At 35.2% G+C, this 23958-nt stretch overlaps 1 protein-coding gene across 3 annotated transcripts in view; it reads right to left on the bottom strand.

Annotated features, from left to right (window-relative positions):
• Positions 1-16853, bottom strand: part of NMNAT3 (nicotinamide nucleotide adenylyltransferase 3) — a 33859-nt gene extending 17006 nt beyond the window's left edge. For 2 of the 3 annotated variants that reach the window (XM_015821277.1, XM_015821261.1), the window contains exons 1-3: positions 16683-16798; positions 11749-11813; positions 5234-5376 (exon numbers count right to left, since the gene is read on the bottom strand). In XM_015821277.1, coding sequence (XP_015676763.1) covers positions 5234-5342 — 109 coding nt within the window. In that variant the 5' untranslated portion in view covers positions 5343-5376; positions 11749-11813; positions 16683-16798. Of the gene's footprint in view, positions 1-5233; positions 5377-11748; positions 11814-16682 lie in introns of all 3 variants that reach the window. The other variant, XM_015821269.1, reaches the window with a different exon arrangement.
• Between the last annotated feature and the right edge of the window lie 7105 nt (positions 16854-23958).

Genomic DNA, 23958 nt, shown 5'->3' with positions numbered 1-23958 from the left:
CATACTATTAGAGCTTTAGATGCAATTTCTGGAGACCGACCTTCCATTATTAAGCAGTTTTTTAAAAAGAAAGCTAAACGAAGTATAAACACAACATAAAGGCAGTGGTGGGATTCAGCCAGTTCGCACCACTTCGGCAGAACCAGTAGCTAATTTTTTGTTGCCCAGGCCCAGAATGGACTTCCAGAAGTGGCATCCACGCAGAGAACCGGTTGTTCACATATTTGAATCCCACCACTGCATAAAGGGTTTTAAATTTATGTTTACAGAAGCCTCTGCATTTCAGAAGTTTGAGGATGATTCTGTTGCAAGACTAAAGAGAGTTATTAAATGAAGCTCTAATCTTTTCTTTAGATTACATGATAATATCTTACCATGCAGTATTTAATTTTTCCAAGTTTCATTCATTCTGTAATGGGAAATAAAAAAAATGATGCCAGCAATTGCTATGACATTAATACATTCTAACACCAACCTGGCACCTGGGATCAGGCATTTTCTTTACATAGCTGTTGGTTTAAATAGAATGTAATGGTATTCTCAAGAATAGAATCCTTGAGAAAATGAGGAAGAGAATAGTAGTACACAGACCATTTCCTTTCTGTTACCTGAAATCTCAAAAGATGTTTAGAATCTGTTTGAGGATTAAAGGGCAATGGTTGTTATCAGAATTACATCTTGCCGCTAGAAAAGCTTTTTTATGTCTATTTAGTGACAATATGTGCCATCCTTTTGATTACAATATAAACATATCAAAATAATACACGAAAAACAAAAAGATAAGAATCTAAATGTTTCTTGGGGTTCCATTGGTAATAATATTTTCCATTATCATCTAATTTTGGGAGATTTTAGTATTCTAAATATGGTCTTGCAATATTGTGTCTGTGTGTGTCTATGTGTCTGTCCAAAAATGTTAATATATCTACAAGAGCTCATATAAATATATGGCATTCAGAATGTGTCAAGCACTAGCTAAATCCATTCTTGTATTTCTATATTAGACATTGTAAGATTATTCTTCATCAATTGAATTAGATATTAAGGTAGTGTTGTAATATTGAATTACATAGCTACATAGCTTTTAAATTAAAGAAGTCTTCAATATGAACAAGAATCTGAAAAATGTTACATTGCAAATGCTACCTCTAAAACTGAATGTATTTAGTAATTATATAATATTAAAGAAAAACTAACAGCAAATAGTTTTATATGCCAAGAGTGTCTCACAATACAGAGTATGGGTTTAACTACTCTTGGTAAGATTTTATTTTCAATCAATCAGAATAGAGCTGGAATGAACCTTGGAAGTCTTCTAGTCCAACACCCTGTTCAAGGAAACCCTATACTATTTCAGATAGGTGGCTGTGACCAGTGATGAAGCCCCTGCAACTTCTGAAGGCAAGCTGTTCCACTGGTTAATTGTCCTCACTGTTAGAAAGTTTCTCCTTAATTCCAGGTTGCTTCTCTCTTTGATTAGTTTCCATCGTTTCTTGTCTTGCCTTCTGGTGCTTTGGAAAATAAGATGACCCATCCTCCCCCTCTTCATCTCAAATACTGGAATACTGCATTATGTTCCCCCTAATCCTTCTTTTCTCTAGACTGGCAAACCCAAATCCTGCAATCGTTCTTCATATGTTTAATCTCCAAGTCTTTAATCATCTTAGTTGCTCTTCTTTGCACATTTTCCAAAGTCTCAACATCTTTTTTGTAATGTGGTGACCAAAACTAGATGCAATATTCCAGGTGTGGCCTTACTAAGGCTTTATAAAGCAGTACTAATACTTCATGTCATTTTGATTCTATGCCTGTTTATACAACCAAGGATTTTATTAGCTTTTTTGGCTGCTGCCACACACTGCTAGCTCATGTTTAAGTGATCGTCCACTAGGACTCCAAGATCCCTCTCACAGTTACTGTCTATTCTGTACCTGTGCCTTTGGTTTTTCCTGCCTAGGTGTGAAACTTTGCTTTTCTGCACATTAAATTTCATGTTATTGAATAGGGTCCGTTGTTCAAGTCTGTCAAGATCTTTTTGGATCCTGAGCTTGTCTTCTAGGGTGTTGGCTATTCCTGTCAGCTTATTTCATGAGTTCCTCTTCTATTTCCTCATCTAAGTCATTATGAAGATATTTAAGAGTAATGGCCCTAAGACTGAACCTTGTGGTATCCCGCTGCTTATTTCCCTCCATGTAGATGTAGTACCATTAAGAACTACTTGTTGAGTATGGTTTGTCAACCAGTTACAAATCCATCTGGTGGTGATGCTGTCTATCCCACATTTTTCTAGTTTATCAAGAAGTAAATTGTGGTGTATTTTGTTGAATGCCTTGCTGAAATCTAAGTATACTATGTCCACAGCATTTTGCTGGTCTACTAATTTAGTCACTTTGTCAAATAATGAAATAAGATTGGTTTGGCATGCTCTGTTTTTAACAAACCTGTGCTGGCTGCAAGTTATAACTTTATTTGTTTCTAGATGTTTCTAGATCTGTTTTTTGATGTTTTTTCCAGTATCTTCCCAGGTATTGATGTTAGGCTGATTGGTCTGTAGTTTCCTGGGTCTGTCCCCCCCATTTTTGAAAATGAGAACCACATCAGCTCTTTTCCAATCCTCTGGTAGTTTCCCAGTGCTCCAGGATTTTTTTAAAGATATGGTTTAATGGTTCTGAGATAATATCTGTCAACTCCTTCAGAACTCTGGGATGTAATCCATCAGGTCCTTGTGATTTATATTCATCAAGGTCAGACAGGTGTTCTCTTACCATTTTCTTTCTTATTTTAATTTTTATTTCTAGCTGTCTTACAGTTATGTTTTTGGTAGGCTGGGCTATAGTTTCTTTTTGTGTGAAGACTGATGCAAAGAAAGAATCAAGAAGTTCTGGTTTCTACTGCCTATTACTTCCTTGCCATCTTCTCTCTTTAGTGGACCGACTGTTTCCTTGACTTTTTTCTTGTTATTTTAAAATATTAAATGCTATGGCACATTTGTGTAATCATTTATTCTTTCCATAAAAGGAGGATATTGAAGGAAAGAGTTTTCTTTTTAAACAGAATATTGCCAGATCTAACACTTTCAACTTCAACTAGGACTTGCTGATCAAGTCTTGGAAGAGTTACATCCATACATTTAGCATCCATCTCAATTGATAAAGAGCTGAGCAACTCTTTAGTACGGTATTTTCTCCCCAAATGCATTTTACATTCTTCCCATGATTTTATTCTACAAGAAAGATTTCATTAAAGATAAAATATATAGATCATTTCTGACATCTTTAAATCATACCAAGTGGTGCAAGATAATAATGTTCAGAAGAATACATGAGTGGAGACTGTTAGCCATAAGAGAGTGCCAAAAAATATTGGCATCAGATACCATCAGTCAGTACTAAAAGTCATTCATAGAACAATAAATTGAATCACATTGAAAAAAAATCCTAAACAAGCATACGACATGGAAATAAATAAGGTTGCACATTAATAATAAAATACAATAGTATATATTATTCACTAAAATATAGATCTATCCATTATATTTAAGAAATCATTACATAAAATTCATCCACTGGTATGAATAAAACAGAACTTTATTTTTGTTTCTTAACAGAAATTAGAGACAATGAAAGAAATACTGAGTTTTTGTTCCTTAACAGAAATTAGAGATAATGAAAGAAATACTATGTTAAATGGTAATATGAAACAAATCTTTTTTCTATCCCCTAAAAGTAAATAATTCAAAGAAAACTCTAAGAGAGAATATACTTTACCACTAGCCCATGTCTTTGCAGGATGAGAGATCGAATAAATTTCAAAACAATCTCATTTCCACCCTATTCTGTTTACACATGGGAATTAGATAGAATAAAACATCTGTAAGAACCTCGTATAGTTCCATCTAGCTCTCTATCTTGCCTCAATAAAAATATTTTAAAAATGAGTAGCTTGCTCTGAGTGGACAGAAAAAAGGTTTACACCAGGGTATCATTTGATTCTAGCAGTTTCTGAGACCCTTATTCAGTTATTCTTTCCAGGACAAAGCCATTTTTCAGCAAAGATGTCTATCTAATATTAACAAAAAACAAGATATTTAAACATGATTTAGATACCAACCTTTTCTTGTAACACCATAAAGAGAGACCAATATTGGCAAAAGTGAAAATAGAAAGGTCTCCATTAAACACTGAAAGGATCTCATTATAGCTGTGTATTCTATTCTTAGAAAAATCTTCAATTACCAGGTGCCATCAATAAGAGTCAACAAAAGAATGAAAAAATAATTTAAAAAAGGAATGCATTGGAAAAACATAGCTTCTCTTTGAAATCTTATCTAGCATTGTAAGAATTATCTTCTATTTCCACAACTAACAGAGATATCAATATATTCATTATTTGCATCATCATCGAAAAGGGAAACTATAAGGTTCTGGTTAACCTTGAAATTTAAGCCTTAACTGTGAATGACTTTATGTATCACTATACTATTAAAACAATATTTCTAGATTGCCCATCATTGACTGCTATTGCTTGTGAACTATTTCCTGATGTTTTCCAAGCATTCATGTCTTACAGTCCATTTATTAGTGATATTGAGACTGAATGAACCTGCTCATCCATATCTTAGATTATTGCTAGTGCTTGAGTGAACATAACCCAGTCAACTACCTGGATCATTAGCTACTTGGATCTCATTATGGCAGAACACAGAAGCAGCTAAAACATGGTTTTTCCTCTTCTGTATTTTCTATTTTGAAGAAACAGTTCAAAGTCATAATGAATATATAGGGGCTTTTTTCTGATTTCTCTTCCTAGTTAAAACTGCAGACTATATCACTTCTTTAGCTTAAGTGATAAAATTAGCATACAGATGTGACATTGCAGTTTAAGTGTTTCATGGCACCTTGAAAAGAGAAAGAGAGCTTCTGGGAGAGGAGTTAAGACCCCTTTTATCACAAGTTAGTCTGCAATTATTCTATTGAACCATTGGCAAAACTTAATTATACTGACGGAGAACAATTTTATATTTCCTTATCATCAGTTTTATTTCAAGAAGGAGTAAATGTGTAAACTTTCAATTTAGATGCTGTGAAGTAGTTGGTCTAAGTTTTGAACTTTTAATTAACAGAAATTAAAATGTGTTGAAACAATGTGGAATGTTGCCCCATTTTTGGAGATACAAATGATTCCTTATTGCAACATAGCACACTCAGTTTTTGAAGACTTTAAATAAACTAACCTGTTTGATGAAGGTGATCTCTTGCTAGTTCAAATAAGCGCATGTGCATATTTGTTATGGGATTAAAGGAGCCACAGGCAAGAAGAATGAGGGGTGTCAGATGTTTCATTGAACCAACTAATTTTCAATAGCATACCATTCATCTGAAAGGATAAAATAACAATTGTAACAATTAATTCAGGTTTCTCAATTATTTCTGAAAATAATAAATAATTAATAACCTGACTTCCAGGGAAAGAAGATTCCATAAGGCTGGCACCATGGCAGAAAAGAACCCCCTCCTGGGATCTGCCAGTTGCAATTGCTTAACAGATAAGGTTCACAATTATCAGCACCATGATGTCAAAATAATTCAGAAGAATGATAACAGGTTCAGAGAACGACAACAAAGATGGACAGATGACTAGTGTGAAACAACTGGGTATGTTTAGAGTTAAGAAGAAAACAAAGATGTATTAGACGTAATAACCATTCTTCAAATACCTAGAAAGATGTCATACAGAAGAAAGTCAAGATCTTTTCCTTATTTTTCCATAGTGCAGGACAAAGAATTATGAAAAGTTATAGGAAGGGAGATTTCAATTAAATGTTAGGGGAAAAAATTAACAACAGATTCAATAATGGTACAAATTACTCAGGCAGGCAAATGAATTCACATGGAGGTTGATTTTTTAAAATTTGTGCACTGTGCAGGCAGTTGGATTTGATTCTCTAAATGTACTTGGTCAATTATATGATTCTGCACAGTTGCACAGATAATTGGTACCTGAAACAAACTCAGATAAGGATTCGAAGAACTGTTCCATTCCCCCATAGTTTTCTATCTGCATTTCATCTTTTTCAGCCTGCCATGTCTATCAAGTTCAATTAATTCTCCTTGACCTTTTTGTCCCATTCCTTTAGGCGTTAATTTTAATGCTATTTTGCATTTCCAGAAACTTTTGTTTTTTTTTAAATCAAGCCTGATGTTAATTCTTCTCTTAGTAGATGGTGAAGCTTTGGCTACAGAAATAGCATATTCTGAACATTGGAAATAGTAGGAACACTTGAAATAGACTGATATAACCCATTTAAGTTATGTCCATCTATATACCCAAAAGACTTCTACATAAAATTCTGTCAATCTATAAGACTGAATAATAGAATAACAAAGACAAAAGCAAGGGTGGAGAGAGATACTTTTCAGGTCTCAGGGAAATCTAACACAAGGAAAACCTCTTCTGTAACTAGCTTTCCACAAGTTAAAATAGAATTTCTTCGTTTAAAGACAAGACTGGATTATTTATTTTCTTCTGAGAATGTTTCCTTAACTATGCTAAAGAATACAAAAGAAAAATATATCATTTTCTTTCACCTCAAGCCCAGAATACAAAATTGTTTCTGTTATTCTGCAACTGTTAGTATGGCACTGATTCTTCTCAAACAGAAAAGAAAAAAAGAAATATCCCTAGAATCCTCAGATGAACAAATTATTGGGTGTTTTTCATCGGTCTTCATATTCAGAAAGCAGTTTGCTGCTACATGGCTTAGAGGTTGCTGCTTATTCTGATAGTGACATCTCTTTATAAGTAATTATTTTTCCAATTTCCATCATAAAAAAATCTATTAAATTTGGGACCTTTAAATATAAACTAATCTACAGAAAATCCATTGTATTTTAAATAAAGACACTGAAGTAGAACATTAGATCAAAGAAAGAATCACAGTTGTAAGGATTATTGCTTTAAAGAAATACTTTAGAAATATAACTTTTTCTTTGGTAGTTATAATGTGATAATGTGCGTACAACAATGAAGAAAGCAAAAGAAAGCCTATGGCTAAAAATACTCATTTCTGCTCAGTAAGTATGTCAAATTAAGCATCCACATGGCTCCAGAAATCCTATACTGCAATATCACAAGCTGAGCATACTGTTCACAAAATTTCCAGCTATATTGCTGCTATTCATTTTGCATGATCTTGCATATCTAGTCTTCATTTTATTTGAATTTAAGTGCAAATGACATGAAATCAGTTTTGTCTTGTCCCAGTTTACTATTTTTAGATTGCAACCCCAAAATTCCAGTGCAGTCCTTGGGTGCATCCTCTCCCAGCTAAACTATTCTTACATACAATTACATACAATTAGAGAGTTAAATTGTAGATTGGCAGACCCAGAAACTAACTATTTTAGAGATTATACATCAATGTTTTGGACCAATTCAATAGTTAGAGAATAACTGGTTTTATTTATTTGGATCATTCAGGGGTAGAAGTCCATCCTTGGTTTTAGGCCCATTCATATAAGACCTTTTCACTTTAGTGCTAACTTTTTATTTAAGTTTAAAGCACTGTCTTAACATATAAAACCCTCTAGAAGTTAAACAGGGTTTAACAGACAAGGAAAGCTTAAGGTTTTTTGAGTTATATTCCTTAACATATAGCTCAGTAGTAATTGCCATTTTGTGCCACATATTGTCAAATATTTTTTCTCTTCATGAACTTTGTATATTCTATAATTGATTTACTGCTGTTGAATCAACTTGCATTAAATAAACCTGGGTAAAACAATACATTGACAACAGAGTGTTGTTGGTTTTTTACTTTTGTACAGTTATGTAACGTTAATGCCAGGAGCCCTTCAAATGTAACAGTATTTTTCCAAAGACCATACCTAGACACTTGCCCACCCCTTAGGTGGTCACAAAGCAATAATAAACAACGAGAAGTTTTGGTCAGAAACCTAAATTAAGAAATATTCAACATTGTTCTATTTTTTTTTCTCCAATTCTAATCTGCAAAATAAGTTAAGTTTCATAGAACTGTTACTCAAGGAAAGTCTTACATAGTTTGAGCAATGTAATCATACTGGATACCAACTAATTCTGTTTTATTCCTCTAAAATCTGCTAATCTACCCAGAAATATATGTAAAACTGGTTAAGCTCACATCAGTCATTTCTAATCATAGTCTATGTCTTAAGGGATACTTCTCCACAACATATAAACAGCAAAATGGTGAATATTCATGTTCATTTTTCATCTTCCACAATATGACAATTGCATGGAAGAATATCCAGAAAAAAACGGAATTCTTAAAAGCAGGGACAGGATAAACCAAGAAGAGGAAAAGTATTCCTGTAGCAAGATAATTTCCCTGTGTGGCAAAACCAGACTTAGAGTCATGTAAACATCAAGAAGCGTCAGGCCTAATGGAAACACTTGAATGCAGGCATATCTGCTATAGCTGAAAACATATTAAAGAACAGAGGTGTTAAGCTGTGACATTGGACATTGCTGGATCCGCTTTTGCACAGTATGGCCTGTGCGTAGGTGATGGAGTCTATCGCTGAAGAACCAATGGGAATAAGCAAAACCATGGGTGAGGTTTGCTCAAAGATTAGCTGGAAGAAAGTAGGACTGCTTTTAGAGAATATCACTAAGAATAGCCAACAAAAAGTCTGGAATCTAGAACAGAATTATTTTTTCTTCTTCCCATCCCCACCTTCCCCAGTCAGGATACAAGTCATCCCTGAAATGAAAGTACTAATGTTCTGTGATTAAGAGACTCTAAAAAGGATCCATTTGGAATTGTCTGTGTAGAATTGCATGTGTATAATTTGTTAAACCAATGTCATTTTATCTACTGGGAATATGCATAAATTACATATCTAAAACATCACAATAGTAAACACTATAATTTAGAGAAAAACAATCTGCAAGTTTGTGTCCCTTTTTAAAAACCTCTTACAAATACAAAGTTTGATCAATATGGAAATTATAATTCAGCTATAATATTTTAAACATTCAGATAGAATGTATTTATGAATTCAGACATGTGTTTATGTCCAAGTTCTATTTCCCAAATTTGTTACAAAATTTTAAAATTCACTTTTTCAAAATCAGATATGTAGACTTAGTTGGGTGTTAACATTAATAGATCAAAATGATACGGATGGTTAAATCAAAATCTTTTCAGAGTGGACATTAAAAGTTTAAAAAGTTTTCTGTGTTAAACTGCAAATTGTGTTTTTTATCATTTCTATCGTGGGAGTTGGGCAAATGGGCATATATAAGTAAATACTGCTAAAATGTGATTATATGTTCAAAGCTCTGATAATTATTTTTCAGTTGCAGACAGACCAATGGCCTTTTTGTATTTTTAATAAAAAGCAGCGGTTTTAATCAGTAAATGGTAATAGGTCATCCATGGGCATAACTCATAATAATCAACTTACACTCTATTTTTCTATCATTAATATTAAAGGTCCAAGAGGTTAATTGAGAAAGGAATTATCTGTAGAACAGTCTAGATTGCTTCCAGTTTAGCATTGTATGATTATCTGACAATGTTAGTTCAAACTTAACACTCCAAAAATATATTTAAAGCAAATACTCCAAACTCAAGAGTTTCATCTCTATATTTAATTGTAAAATTACTTTAATTTTAACTTGGGGGGGGGGGAAATAGCAAATTTAAATTATTTTGGGGGGGGATATTTGATCAAAACTGCCAGATCTGCCATCACATTACTTCAGCTCTGCTTTGCTATGGAGGGAGGAGAAAGTAGGGTAATGTTAGGAGCGGACATTAAAAGTTTTTAAAAGTTTTCTATGTTAAACTGCAAATTGTGTTTTTTTATCATTTTTATTGTGGGAGTTGGGCAAATGGGCATATATAAGGAATCAGAGGTGCCAACCCAAGATAAGAGACAATGGTTGAAAGATCCAATGACTTAGGCGTGAGAATGGAATGCGAACGGCCTCCAAAGAGGGGCCAAATTTTAGAACTCTTACCAAAACACCTAGTTTGAATACTATTGTGACATTAATGAAATGATCAAGAGGGGAGGACCCAGGAGAAGGGAAAATCACTGGGTGTACGCAGGAATATTCAGCTCTGGCTTTGCTTACGCTTTAACCACTTTGCTTTAGTAAAAGTATACCTTTCGCTACAAATGGAGTCGAGGGTCTTTCTTTCCTAAAAGCCCAAGTTGGGATAGGCCTGACATAAGCCCAGTTGCATCTTGCTTTTAGATTCTCCCATCTTCACCAAAGATTTCAAAACTTATGCTGCAAGAGTGGACTAGTAGAGATAGCAAGCTTTCTTATTTTAGAATGGCATCTTATCTGGCTCGGGAGAAAATGCAAGTCACAACAGAAAGAGTTATTTTCCACCAGCTATTTCTGCCACAATGAACACACTGGGATCTGCTTTGAGTATTCTTTTAAGAATCCTATTCCAAACACTTCTCTCATTATTTTTACATGTACTTTTCACTATTCCTCTGAAAATAATAATAGGCACACGGATGTGATTGACATTCAACTGTTTTTGTGTTTATATCAATTGTTAACAAACTAAATACCAATCAGAATGTAATTAAACATTTAACTTTAATTTAAAAAAAACCACCAGATGCAATACTGATTTGGTATACATTATTACATTACCTCAGAGGCTTAATCAAGCAAATTAAGCTCCTAGGTACCGTTAGAAAATATTAAGAAATAACAAAGTGATATTTCCACTTTATCATGTTAACTAATTTTGACATAGGCATAGTATTTCATAGTATATACACTATATAGATGGACACTTTAAAAGCTTTTTGGCAGATCCTTTCCTTTAAGGGTTCTCCTATAAAATGTACCTACAGTAAGTCAGATTGAATCTACTGACAACCTGTCTTTCTAGTAGGATTTCTGAACCCATTTAGTAACAATTTCTCCCTCCGGTTAGTCCTGGAAAAACAGAAGGGAAAATACTTTAGATCTTTCTACCTCAAGCCCAGTAATACAGACCATAGCAAAGTTTGGCTAATTTTAAAGAAAAAAAGAAAGATAATTATGCAATCACAGTCTTGCATGTGGGTGATATTTAATGGGCACTATCCTTGTGAACAAGGCACTACATTCTTAGATAAAAAGAGTTTATTATTTCTTAGTTTGCCATAGAACCTACCTAGGACGCAAGCATATAATTAATAACAAGGATGGACACATCTAGATATACTCAGTGAATCTTAATTTTCAGTAGTTAGGCATAAGAGATCAATACTCAGAAAAAGCAAATAATTACACTCAATAACAATTTGAAGATGATCTCTTAGATTTTCAAAATCTCTGGACAAAACCCCCAAATTTATAAATAACTATTTGCAACATATTTCATACTAAAATCTTTTGATGTTCTTTGCCCTAACTGCAAATTCTTCTTTTCCTGTTATAATTATTTATAATTTCCACTTCATGGTGAGCATAAATTAGCTAGGGCTGAACCATGAATTCCATCAGTAATCCAACACCTGCAGAGAAAAGAAATTATTGAATGCAACATATTAATGTAAGGCGTCTATAGCAGCAGGAGAGACAAAATCTAAATTTTGTTTTATAATACTATTCAGTGGCAAACAACACTTTACACATCAATGCAGTACAGCCCCTGTGATGATTTATATGAGTGTGTGTTAGATAGAGTTAATGTGAATTTTAAATAAAAAGGAGCTGGGAAGGCTTAAGCTTTTCTTTACTCACAGTTTTTATCTTCCAAATTCTGACTGTAATTCTTCTCTACTTTGCAATATTCCAGAAACAGACATCTAGAATAAATAATGTGGGATATAATAATTAGAAAATTATAGGAGGAGGATAACTGGTTCAGAAAATCTCAAGTTCCTCTTCCCATAAAGATGGGCTACATCAATCTATTTTTCATCACTGTAATTGAAATGTTATCCCATTCTGGAACTAAGCAAGGAAGATCCAAATATCTTATTATAGTAAAATAGAACTATGAAATAAAACAAGCAGGACTCAGTTCGGGAATATACTTTCTACTAAAAAAGGTAGACTAAATACTGGAAATAGTCTATATTTTAGACATAGGCCAGTTGTTTCAACTTAATAATTTTAAGTTGTATGGTCTTCAACTTTCAGAATTCCCCAGCCAGCATGCTGGCTGGGTAATTCTGGGAGCCGAGTCTACGGTTAAAAAGGTTGATAAACACTGCTTTAAACTGATTTTAATTACTGAAAATCTTAGGTGGTTTATAAAGAACAAACATCTGTCAGAGGACTGAACTACCTTGCAGTTTGGGTAATTCCTATGTATGTAGTTATACTGCAGTTTAAAGCTGATATGGGGATATGGGGAAAATATTTCCACTTTTGAGTTTAACAGGACTGCTGGATGGCTAGACTGGAAAGTCAATATAACATTTCTACCCAACTGATGGATAAATCCAAGCGTGGATATATCTGATGAGTATTCTGTCCAGGAGAAACCTGATCCATGAATGACAGGAGACAAAAGCCAGAAGCATCAGATGGGATCTGTACAAAATGGTTGCATTTGAAAGGGGCTAACTAGGAGTGGGACACACTGGTTATGAGCATGTTGGACAGGATTTTATCTCAAAGCCAGCAGTCTGAAAATTAAAAATGAAATTTAGCCTTAGATTGAGAGATGTACAGGTAATGTCTTGACAACGATCTTTCAGTTATGATAGTGATGAAAAAGGTGCACATATACAAGCTATGCAGCATCTCTTTCTCTCTCTGTCAGATGTTCACCCTTGCAGTCAGTTTAGTACAGGGGTGTCAAGCTGCCGGCCTGTGGGCAGGATGCGTCAAGCCAAAACTGCACCCACCCCACTGCTGGCAATGGGAAAAAAGTCACGATACGTTGCGACACGTCACGTGACGTCACGAGTTTGACACCCGTGGTTTAGAATATGTTCTGTTTGACCTGTTTGCCCACCCCTTGCAGAGGGTAAGGGTTAAGCAAGCCATCTCTTTCTGAGCTGCTTTCTTGGCAGTGTAGCACATTCCTAAAAGGTTCTAACCATAAGTTAACAAGCTCAGCTCTGTGACGTTAAGTAATTGATTAGAAACCTAGGGCTGGCTCATAATGCTGCTGACACTGACAAGACCCTAATCAGTTCCACATCAAAGGCTTTTGCTTGCATCCTAAAAGGCTTCCAGGAAGCACACTAGGCAAATAGTGGCCATTTGCACATTCTTCCTTTCAATGCATATTCCCTATTGTATACCCACTTATTCTCTTGTAATCCTTTCTTTTCCAATGAATGTAAATACAAACATCAATTATCTTCTTGTTAATTATCTCAGCACCAGGGTGAGCATTCCAAAGGAGTGATGAAAAAGTGCTGCAAGATTTGCCCCTTTACCTGGATTCCTCATGAGTAAAGTTCTGGAAATCTTCCCTGCTATTTGGTTCATGTGGCTGTTTGGGATATTAAAGCAAAGGAAAGCTGAAATAAAATCATAAGCACTTTGTGGTCATGTGATTTTTCACTTAGTGACCACTTTTCTAATTGAATTACCATGATCCCTAAACAAGGACAACCTGTAGATGATAAGAAAATCTAAAATGATTCAGAAACATGACAAAGGAATCTTCCTGGGACTACAGGGAATCTATATAAATTCCTAACAATAAAAAAAATCTTTGCAAAGGATGCAGAGGATGCACCTGCTCTCCAAAGGATGCAAAGGATGCACCTGCTCTCCAAAGACATGCAAAGAAGAAACAATGTCTTGATTAAACAAATGTATAAAAATAAGTAATTTTGCAACTATGTGTTATTAAGTATGTTGAAAAACATTTAGTATTTGTTTTCGGAACTAACTGTATGTTGTGAAGATTCTTCCAAATATGGGAAATATCTTTGCAAGTCAACAGTACTATAGTACGTTTTAAGGCAAATATGGGCTCATATACAATATATCTCAATGAAAAATGAGCCAGTTTGGTTCAGTGGTTAAGCCACCAACCTAGAAATCAGGACATTATGAGTTCTAGTCCTGCCTTAGACATGACAGACAGCTGGGTGATTTGGAGCTGATCACTCTCTAGTCAACCCACCTCACAGGGTTGTTGTCGTGGGGCAAATAGGAGGAAGGAGTGTTAGATATGCTCACTGCCTTAATTTATTTATAAAAATAATAAATGTGGGATAAAAAGTTCTTAAATAATAATGATTATGGAAGAATAAAATCTGGTCTGCGTACCTTTGCTCTGCACTTTCCCAATATATATCCTTTCATCAAAGATTCCCATGCCGGCACAATTAACAAGCTAACCCACTGTTTAGTTCTTGCATTCACATGTTATCTAAGGGACTGGTTTGAACAAAACTCAGCAGCACTTTTTCGTGCAGCTGCTGATAAAAACAGGATCGCCAACATGATCGCCAACGTCCGATAACGGATATGGCACAAGAAGAAAAAGATTCACATGTTACCTTCTCTTTAGAAGGGAATAGAAATAGAATTATTCCAATCATCAAGGCCAGATGCAGAATCCACACGAGTTAAACAAAACATATTGTCCCATCAATTTTTAACATTTTCTGAGTCACACCATGTAAACTTGCAGCTTTGCCATTTTTTAAATAATCTATTTCCTGTTATTTAATTATTTATTCATTCATTAAAAAGCTCAATATATAGCATGTACTCTTCTACATCTCCTTCAGATACTTCCAGTACTTTTCCATCACCGCAAAAGAAAAGCAGTTGAAGCTAATGTTACTAATAAAATGGCTTTTTTCATATCTTATATCTCTAGTACAACAAACATAACATGGCAACCAGCCAAGAGTGCCATTATATAAAATTAATGATATAAAAACCCATGGTATGTTAAAAGAATTCAGATAGTTTAGAAATACTGCATATTATAATCACTTACTTTGCAGGTTAAAATGATAGTGATTTTTCAGCATGTACAACAATAATATTACACGGAGTGCAAGAAAACTTATGATCAATGGATCTGTAGCTTTTAGCTAAGAAGGGTAGTAATTCTGATATTATCAATATTTAGTACTGTACAAGCAATATTTTCCTTACCACCAAGTCAGAATTCTCAGTGATTAAGTATTATTTTACATTCCTAATGCACTTTTATCTTCATGGTAAACCAGTTTAGCAGGCAGAATAGATGAGAATCACTAGTAGAATGGCCCTAATATTCTTAATAAATGCCAGAGTGTCTACTTCTATGTCAGATTAAATCAAGTAAAAAATCCAGGTTTTGCATGGAGGACTGACAGACAGATATGTTTGTATTCTGACTGGTATGAGCAGAATCAATTAAATGGATAGGGAGAGAACCATTTTCAGTAACTAAAGCATTTTCAGTAACTAAAGATTGTATTTTAAAATATTAAATAATTTTCAATTTCCTTTAAAAAAAGGCTTGGTGCAGAAAAGGATTCAGATCATTTTTATGCATTTAAATATTTGTTCCCACTTTCGAAGCAGTGATAAGGCTAACTTTCAGCCTACATTTTTACCCTCCACACAGAAATACTCTTTTTTTTTAGCCTTTCTAGAATCACTGGGTTAAGATTTTAAGAACTAAGGTGTTTCCTGTTCTGCAGTATCAAACTACATCTACAAACTCTTTTAATTCTGCACAAACATAAATTCTAGAGCTCAAGATCTTATAAAAATTTCACTAGCTTAAACATGGAAAGAGCTAGCAGATATCTTTAAGACATAACTTGTATAAAACGTTTATATTTCATTCTTTCCTGTTTTTATTTTAGTGAAAACCCTAAAGGTAGCATATGCTTCACAGAATGGATGATATTAATTCAATAGATAATATTTCAGTGACTTATAAATGTAAACATGTGTAAAACAATATAGAAGCTTGGTTAACATCACAGATAGCATTGAGATATTAAATAACTTCAATAATGACAATCTCCACTTTGCTTTGTATTTTGTACTAAAGATTGGTACTAACAATCTGCAGTAAGGTCTGGTGTGCACAGATATCAAAAATATATAATTAAAAATCAGTTAAAATAAACAGCAAATGTGTTATCAGCTTGAATCGACTGGGCTCTAAATTTTATCTGAAGTCACCTCTCTTATCCTTGAGAAGTCCTTGTAAAAGTCATTAATCCAGATGAGAAAAGCCATTTTTTAAAATCACAGTGGCGTATTATGGCCACTGAAGTGCCGGGCCTTTAACAGCCGTTAACCCCATACCAGGGGTAGGCAACCTCGGCTCTTTTATGACTCATGGACTTCAACTCCCAGAATTCCTGAGTCAGCATAGCTGACTCAGGAATTCTGGGAGTTGAAGTCCATGAGTCATAAAAGAGCCGAGGTTGCCTACCCCTGCCCCATACCTTTATGAAACCGTTTCTTCTTCAGATTGCCTCTTAATCCCAGAAGTCAGCAAAGTTGTTCGTTTTAAATGTTCTCTTTTTGGTCTAAACTGAAACCCTGTCACTTTCCCGGGCTGCCTCTGACCTAAAGGGAGAGAGCTTTAAGTTTAAAAGGTCAAGTGGAAATCCAAGCCGGTGCGGGCCCTCGGGATCAGGGGAAAAGGCTTGTCCCTGATGCTGATCGGTTTATTTTCACTTTTGAAGAACAGCCCTTCCTAGTCTCCGCTTACATAACGCAGGGAAAGCACGATCACAAACCCGCTTTCCGAAGCCTCCTTGCGACGAACATCCCGCGCCCCCTTCGACTCCGCACCCTGCATCGCCCAAGCGGGAGATAAGATTCGAACCGACTTGTCCTCCCTTACCAGCCAGCGTCAACGTCACGAACCTCCGCCGAGTCTTTTCACCTTCCCGAACTTGAACATAGTTCTGCCCCTCGAGGGGGTGGTGCTGCTCCCGGACAGGCAAGGCGGGGTGGAGTTGGCGTGAGTCGAGCCAGAGAGCAGAATTTTTGAACGTAAACAAACATAAACTTAATTGGGTCTTTCGCATGGTTAACATAACCTATTTTCCGCGCTTCTGATTTCTGCGTTCAGCGCGGAGTGCAGAAATTGTTTCTAAATTCTGTAGTACGCGCTGATTCCGCTGTAGCCAGTACTTTTTTTTCCAAACAAGAGAAATATAACACAAAAGAGCCAAGGTTGCCTACCCCTGGTTTATACAGTCAGGATGATGTCTAACCTGAACTTATTTTCTTATAAGTCTTAATCCAATGGTTCTGCTCTCTGAGGCAATAGAGGTTAAGTCTACTCCATCTTCTGAGTCAAATATATTTGCACATTGCTATATTATCTCCCCTCCGTCAGTCTTCTGAAAGCTAAACATACTCAAATCGTTTAGCTGTTTTATTCGGTAGTCCTCTTCTGAACTCAATTTTGACTTTCTTCAATATCTTGCTCCAATTTGTTATTGCCTTTTGAAAACTGGGGTACTCAAGAGCTGCAGGCTCCAAATGGGGTATGAACAGCAGAGTGGAGTGAACTAATTCTTGTAATTGGATTCTGGGTTCCTGTTGATGAAGGCAAGATAGTATTTGACTTTTTAGTGCCTAAATCATAGGACTGGTTTAACTTTCACACATACTATTTCCCAGTCAGGTTTCTCCCTCCCTGTACTTTTCCCTTTCATTTTCCCTACCATTACATTTCTCCTTGTTAAATTCTATCCTATTCATTTCAGCTCATTGCTCAAGGTTATCTAGATCTCCTTTAACATAATAGCATTAGATCTTCAGTCAGTTTAGTGTCATCTGCAATTTGATAAGTAACTTCTCAGCTCTCTCATCCAAATTATTGATAAAAGTATTGAATAATGTGAAACCTGGGAGAAGCCCTGATACTTTCCTCCAAGCTGCATGAATATGGAAACTAATCAAGGAGAGAAGCAACCTAGAACTAAGGAGAAACTTCCTGATAGTTATAACAATTAACCAGTGGAACAACCTGCCTCCAGAAGCGGTGAATGCTCCAACATTGGAAGTTTTTAAGAAGAGACTGGACAGCCATTTGTCTGAAATGGTATAGGGTTTCCTGCCTGAGCAGGGGGCTGGACTCGATGACCTCCAAGGTCCCTTCCAACTTTATTATTATTATTATTATTATTATTATTATTATTATTATTATTATTATTATTATTATTATTATTATTGTTGTTGTTGTTGTTGTTGTTGTTATTATTATTATTATTATTATTATTATTATTATTAATATCTTTAAAGACCATTCAGCCAACTATGAATCCAACTAATAGTTATATCCCTAACTTACACTTTCCTATTTTGTTAAAGAGAATCTGGACATATAGAATACAAAATAAAGCCATTGGTAGGGACCTATTCAAGCAGGAACCCTATATCATTCCAGACGAATGGCTGTCCAACAAAATGAGTGCCAGGACACAATATTCTCTCCTTGGAATGTTGTGTCTACAATAGTTTGGGCACATTTTAGGAAGAACGTGGATTAATTATAGTGTGGCCAAATGAGAACAATCAAAATGATAAAGGTTTACATTATCATGAAGCCATAGACTTAAATTACAAAGAAGCAGATTTTAATTCTACATAAGAAAGAATGTTCTACCAATACATGTTCAAATGGAACAAGTTGTCTCAGGAACTGGTGGACTCACCTTTCTGAAAATATTTAAACAGAGGCTGAAAAGACATCTCTTGGGGTTGCTAAAGTATTAGATTTCTACACTGAGTAGAGGACTAAAGTTTTTATTTATTTATGGAATGTATTTTTATGTTGCTGCAATCCAAAAAGACTTTTGGCAGCTTTCTCTGAACAGATACAGATTAAAATATCCATGGCAGGAATAAAGCCACTACAAACAGAATAAAAATAAAAACCATACAATCTAAATTATAAATAACCTAAATAGAAATAAAGATGGCAACATTCACATTAGGGGAAAGCTCTCCCAAGCAATTACATTTTGAAAATTTCTAAAAGACCAAAAGGAGAGGGCCATGCTGATCTCTTCAATGTTTTCTTGCGTCAGCCCGTGAAATCTGAAAATATGGAATTTACAGCTGTTTCTCCCTGATAGATCTAAATAGTCAGGCTATGGAATGGTATGTGGGAATAATCTTGAAGGATGAGGGAAACAAATGCTGCCCAGAAAATGATTAGACAAGAGAAAGAAGAGCTCCCAGTGGCTTAACAGTCAGAGAAAGAAACTTAGGAAAGACCCACCCTAATTGACCAGGCTGTCAAAAGTGACAGTGGGAGATTTTTACTTTTAGACTTGAAAAATTCTGTTAATGTAGCCTTAGAATAAAGTAATATTAGTTCATCTGGTTGCCTTTCCTGTGTTGTTAACCTGGGGAAGGTTGACAGGCTAATGTTGATGGGAAAAGAACTTTTTATCACCTTAAATTGGAGCCAGAAACCAGTTGGCAACAAATGTAGGGTCTGCAAAACTGGTCAAAAAGTTCCTCCTGTTGGGAGCCCGAAAGAATGCCGACCACTGCATTTTAGATCAGCTGTAGTTTCTGTATGCTCCTTAAGGATAGCCCCAAACTCTTCAAGGATAGCCCAAGAAGAGGGCACTAGTTTAACCTGGTGGTGATAACTATAACAAAGTTCTCCTTCCCCAGGTAACTCTACAGTTGATGCACCAGCTGAGGATGGACTTGGGTACCTGTGTTGCAAGAGTAGCCATGAGTTCAGAAGCACTCCCAAGTTGCAGACTTTCTCCCTGATGGGTAGAGCCTGCCTATCAAGGAATACCTCTGACAACAACAGAGGATGCCAACACATGAACAGCAGCTTTGTCTTTCTACGGTTCAACTTCAATTTGTTATCTCCCAATCAGATCATGACAGCCTCCAGACAGCATCTTATTCATGGCCTGGAGTAGCAATGGGCAATATTAGCATATTGATGATAGCACATGTTGAACTATTGAATGAACTGTCTTAGTAACTTTGTATGGATATTCAGAAACCGAAAAAAGAGTACTCACGCCTGTGGCACCCTTCATGACAGGGGTCACTAGGCTCACTTCTTTTACCCCACCATTGGAACTGCCCATTAAGAAAGGAGTGAAACCATTGTGAAATAACATCTACTAACCCTTGCAGGTCATCCAAGTGATACTGTGGTTGATGGTATCAAAAGCTACTAATAAGACAAGGAAGTACACATGTCTCCATACAGGACATAACATAAATTATCTGGAAGAATGACCAATGCTGTCTCCTGATCAAAGCCCTGAGTAAAATCTACTTTCTCTGGGTGTTGCAAGGTTGATCCACCACCACTATCTCAACAATCTTTCCCGAAAAGGGAAGATCAAGAGTGATCACTAGCTTTCTAACAACACTGGGTCCAAAGATGCCCTCTTTAGGAATGGAATGTTGGAACCACAACAGCCTCTTACCACCTCTTTCTAGAAACTTCCTGTCCTCCAATAAGGCAATAACAATTTTATGGAAAACACCCCTCCCAAAGTTCCCATACACATTAGAAGAACCATGGAATCCAGTTGGCGTTGCAAGAGGATAATTGAGATAGCATTCTATCCATTTTATCAAAATATTCTCATCCCAATGAAGTTGGCCATCCCATACTAACTATTACTGTTCCACAAGGACCTAACCATTAACTCCAATCTCCCTCTCCCTCCCTCTCCCTCTCCCTCCTTTCCTCTCTCTCTCACTCTCTCTCTCTCCCCTTGAGCTATTCCTTCAACAAAAATATCTATGTGTGAAACCTTCCCCCCACAACTGAAACCCTCCCATTAGCCCCAGAAGACAGTGAGAGCCTATCCTAGTCTGTCTTTCATGATAGATAAGGTCTTCAAACCACCCTACCTCACTTTCTATAAAAAGAGAGAAAAGGTAAACCAACTAGAATAGATGAAGCCTTTCCAATATTAATATTCTCTGGACATTACCAGTTACTCTGTAATATATTCCCCTCTTGCTGACTTGTTCTTTAACAGTAGCAATGCTAATAGCACTGAGAAAAATCTTTTGATTTGGTTTTGCTGTCCTTGGCAGGGCTGTTAATAGGCAGAAAGACAAAATGGAAGCAATGCTCTTGAAATCCAAGATCATCGAAATCAATTAAAGTTTAGCTATTAACTTCATGGGCTCCTTGCCTTTGTTGAAAGACATATATTTTCTGTCTCTCTGTGAACAGCAGGAGACATAACATCAATTTTAATTTTATTAATCCACAATTAAAAAGCACAAAGGGGTGGTTTAATGACATCTAAAAAAAAATAGCTTTCCGGTTGGCATCTAAATAATTTCTTTTCTTTTAATAAGTTCATTACTATTTAGCTGCCACTTAATTTCAGTTTTACTACTTTTTGAAGGGAGGTGTCTGAATACTTTATTACAGTTCTGCTACATTTCTGTTGTTAATGTGATTAATCACAGACAGTATTTCAAACCATCATGGTTTAGGAAAACATACAAATAGAAATTCTCAGAAAACAAATGAAGAGACCATATACAAGAGTGTCTTAAATCAATAATAAACCCAAAAATTAAGTCAGCACCACCTCTGTTATGATTAAGTTGCTTTAAAAACTAATTCAAACTTTTAAAGCTCTCCAAAACAAAATGTGAATTAATACAAAGCAGATGTTATTGTAAATGAGTGTTGACCTTTTATAAAATATTTAAACCTATACAGAAATAAAGACACACTGAAATTGTTGAAGTAACGGTTCAGATAATATTGGTTTGAAAACAAGCTAGATTAATGTAATTTCATTGCTTTTTTAGTCAAGATAAATATACAGTGATCTTTTTTCTAAATTATAATATTTTTTTCTGATAATTTATGTTGATTTGTTTATGTTTGTAGAACAAATGGAGGATTTGTTGGAGGATTGTTGGAGGATTGTCTATTGTTGTTGGAGGATTGTCTATTTTAATTTTCTCTAAACAAAGAAAGAACGAGATTTCAAATTTATTCTCTTAATACAGAAACTTGTGCTTACTCTTTAAAACCCTTTCCAGATTCAGATAATGTTAACAAGTATTCACCTTATTAAATATTCACAGCTTAAATAGAAGTGTTTATCATATGCCACCAATATAATACAATGAAAAATAAGATAGTAAATAATGATAAAAGACTGAGAATAGGATTTATGAGACAAGGAAAAAAGCAATATTTACAAAGTCAAACAAATACTTTTCCAATGACTCATCTGCAATAGTGCTTTTTAAAAATGTTTGGAAAATAAAGAATATCAATGGTATTTTATTGCTACAGGAAATTTTATTTATATCAACTTCAGATTTTTATTAGCATTTTATATGTTAAGACAGTAAAATACACTATTACTGGAATACAGAATCAGGGTTCTAATGCAAATATTACTTTTCTATTGATTTTTAGAGATTAGAGTTTATTTCATTGGATTTCTTTTTTAAAAGGGATAGCATTAAATCTTTTTAGTCTTTTATGCTAATCACATTTTTAAAGTATGCTTTTGTAGGATGATTTGTTTATTTGTTCCATTTATATGGTCACCCATCTCAAATGCTAACAGAATTAAAGGCTAACAGAATTAAAGCAAGATGAGATCATAAAAACAATAACAAATAAATAATTACAGGAGACAAGATGAAAACAAAATCATACAAATTCAACTAAATAGCCTGGGCCACAGGCTCTGCAACAAAACTAGTTCACATGAAAAGCCTAATCTCTGGGAGAAAGATATTCCAGAGGGCAAGCACCACAACAGAAAGGCTTTCCTCCAGGGACCCACATTTCCTAAAGGATGGCTCCAACATATGCCTTCATGCTGGCTCTCACAGGACAGGTAGGTTACAACTGGGGCACGGCAGTACCTACCATCTTATGAAGGTGCAATACATCCAGACTCTGTTCCTTTCAAGATTTAGAAATAATTGCCTGAACCTTTTTAATCAGATGCTTTCTTCTTCCAATAAATGTTCAGCAATCACAACTTGGTGGCACTTTCTTTTGTTTTTAATAAAATCTAGATACACACATTTTGTCATTACACTGTGGCTGGTTTCACAGGGTAAGTTCATTGTGTTAAGCCACAGTGTGTTGAACAAAACATGATGGCATGGCATGGCTTGCACATAAAGCAAGTTGTAAGTGACAGGGTTAACCCAAAGAGCTAAGCCAAAGCAAATCCCACATGTCAATATGTTTTTTCATGCCAACAGGCATCTGAGTGGAGGCAGAGAGACTTGCACAAGAGACATGAAGTGATAAGTAGATTAAGGGAGGGAAAGCCAAAGAAACAAAGAATATCAAGTTTAAGACTAGGTTTTTTTTAATCCTAACCATTCTATTGTATCAGTCAATTCATCCAATAGTCATAGGAAGAAGAAGTATAGCAGTGATTACACTAATAAGGAAATCTATGGCTGCATTAATTCTGGAAGCACAGCTACTATAAGATACTAATAGTGGGATATATATTGGGTATTATATTAGAGGAGGAGGAGGAGGATTACATGCCATGGAATTTTTATCAACTATTAATTTTTTCCATGATGATCTGTTCCTAACCTGATCCTTCAGCTATTCCAATGAGCAATATGCTCATTGCTACTGTAACTGAGTATATCTACTTGCTGCTGGTTGTACTCTTCTCTTTTCTTCCATTTTCACAGCAGTAGAGTCTTCCTTAGAGAGCTAGTTTTTTGTATAATATGTCTGAAGCAGGCTAATTTGAGCCTGTACATTTATGCCTCATTGATTTGTTCAATTATCTATTTGTTAGTTGTCCTGGCTGTCCATTTGGAGTCTTCTCTAACACTAAACTTCACAAGGATCAATACTCTTCCCATCTTCATTCTTCCATTTTTTTCCAATTTTCATTTCTATAGAGTGTCACAGGGAATACCCATGGCTATCATGAATCTGATCTTGCTATAGACACAATATGGTATTTGAATATCTTTTTCAAGGCTTTATTGGTTGCTTTACATAGCACAAAGAAAAAACTGCCGAACCTATGA

The sequence above is a fragment of the Protobothrops mucrosquamatus genome, unplaced genomic scaffold (assembly GCF_001527695.2).
Source record: "Protobothrops mucrosquamatus isolate PMUCROS unplaced genomic scaffold, P.Mucros_1.0 scaffold_163, whole genome shotgun sequence".
NCBI lineage: Eukaryota > Metazoa > Chordata > Lepidosauria > Squamata > Viperidae > Protobothrops > Protobothrops mucrosquamatus.
The sequence above is the reverse complement of the archived record's forward strand: the minus strand, read 5'-3'. Positions and strand labels throughout refer to the sequence as shown.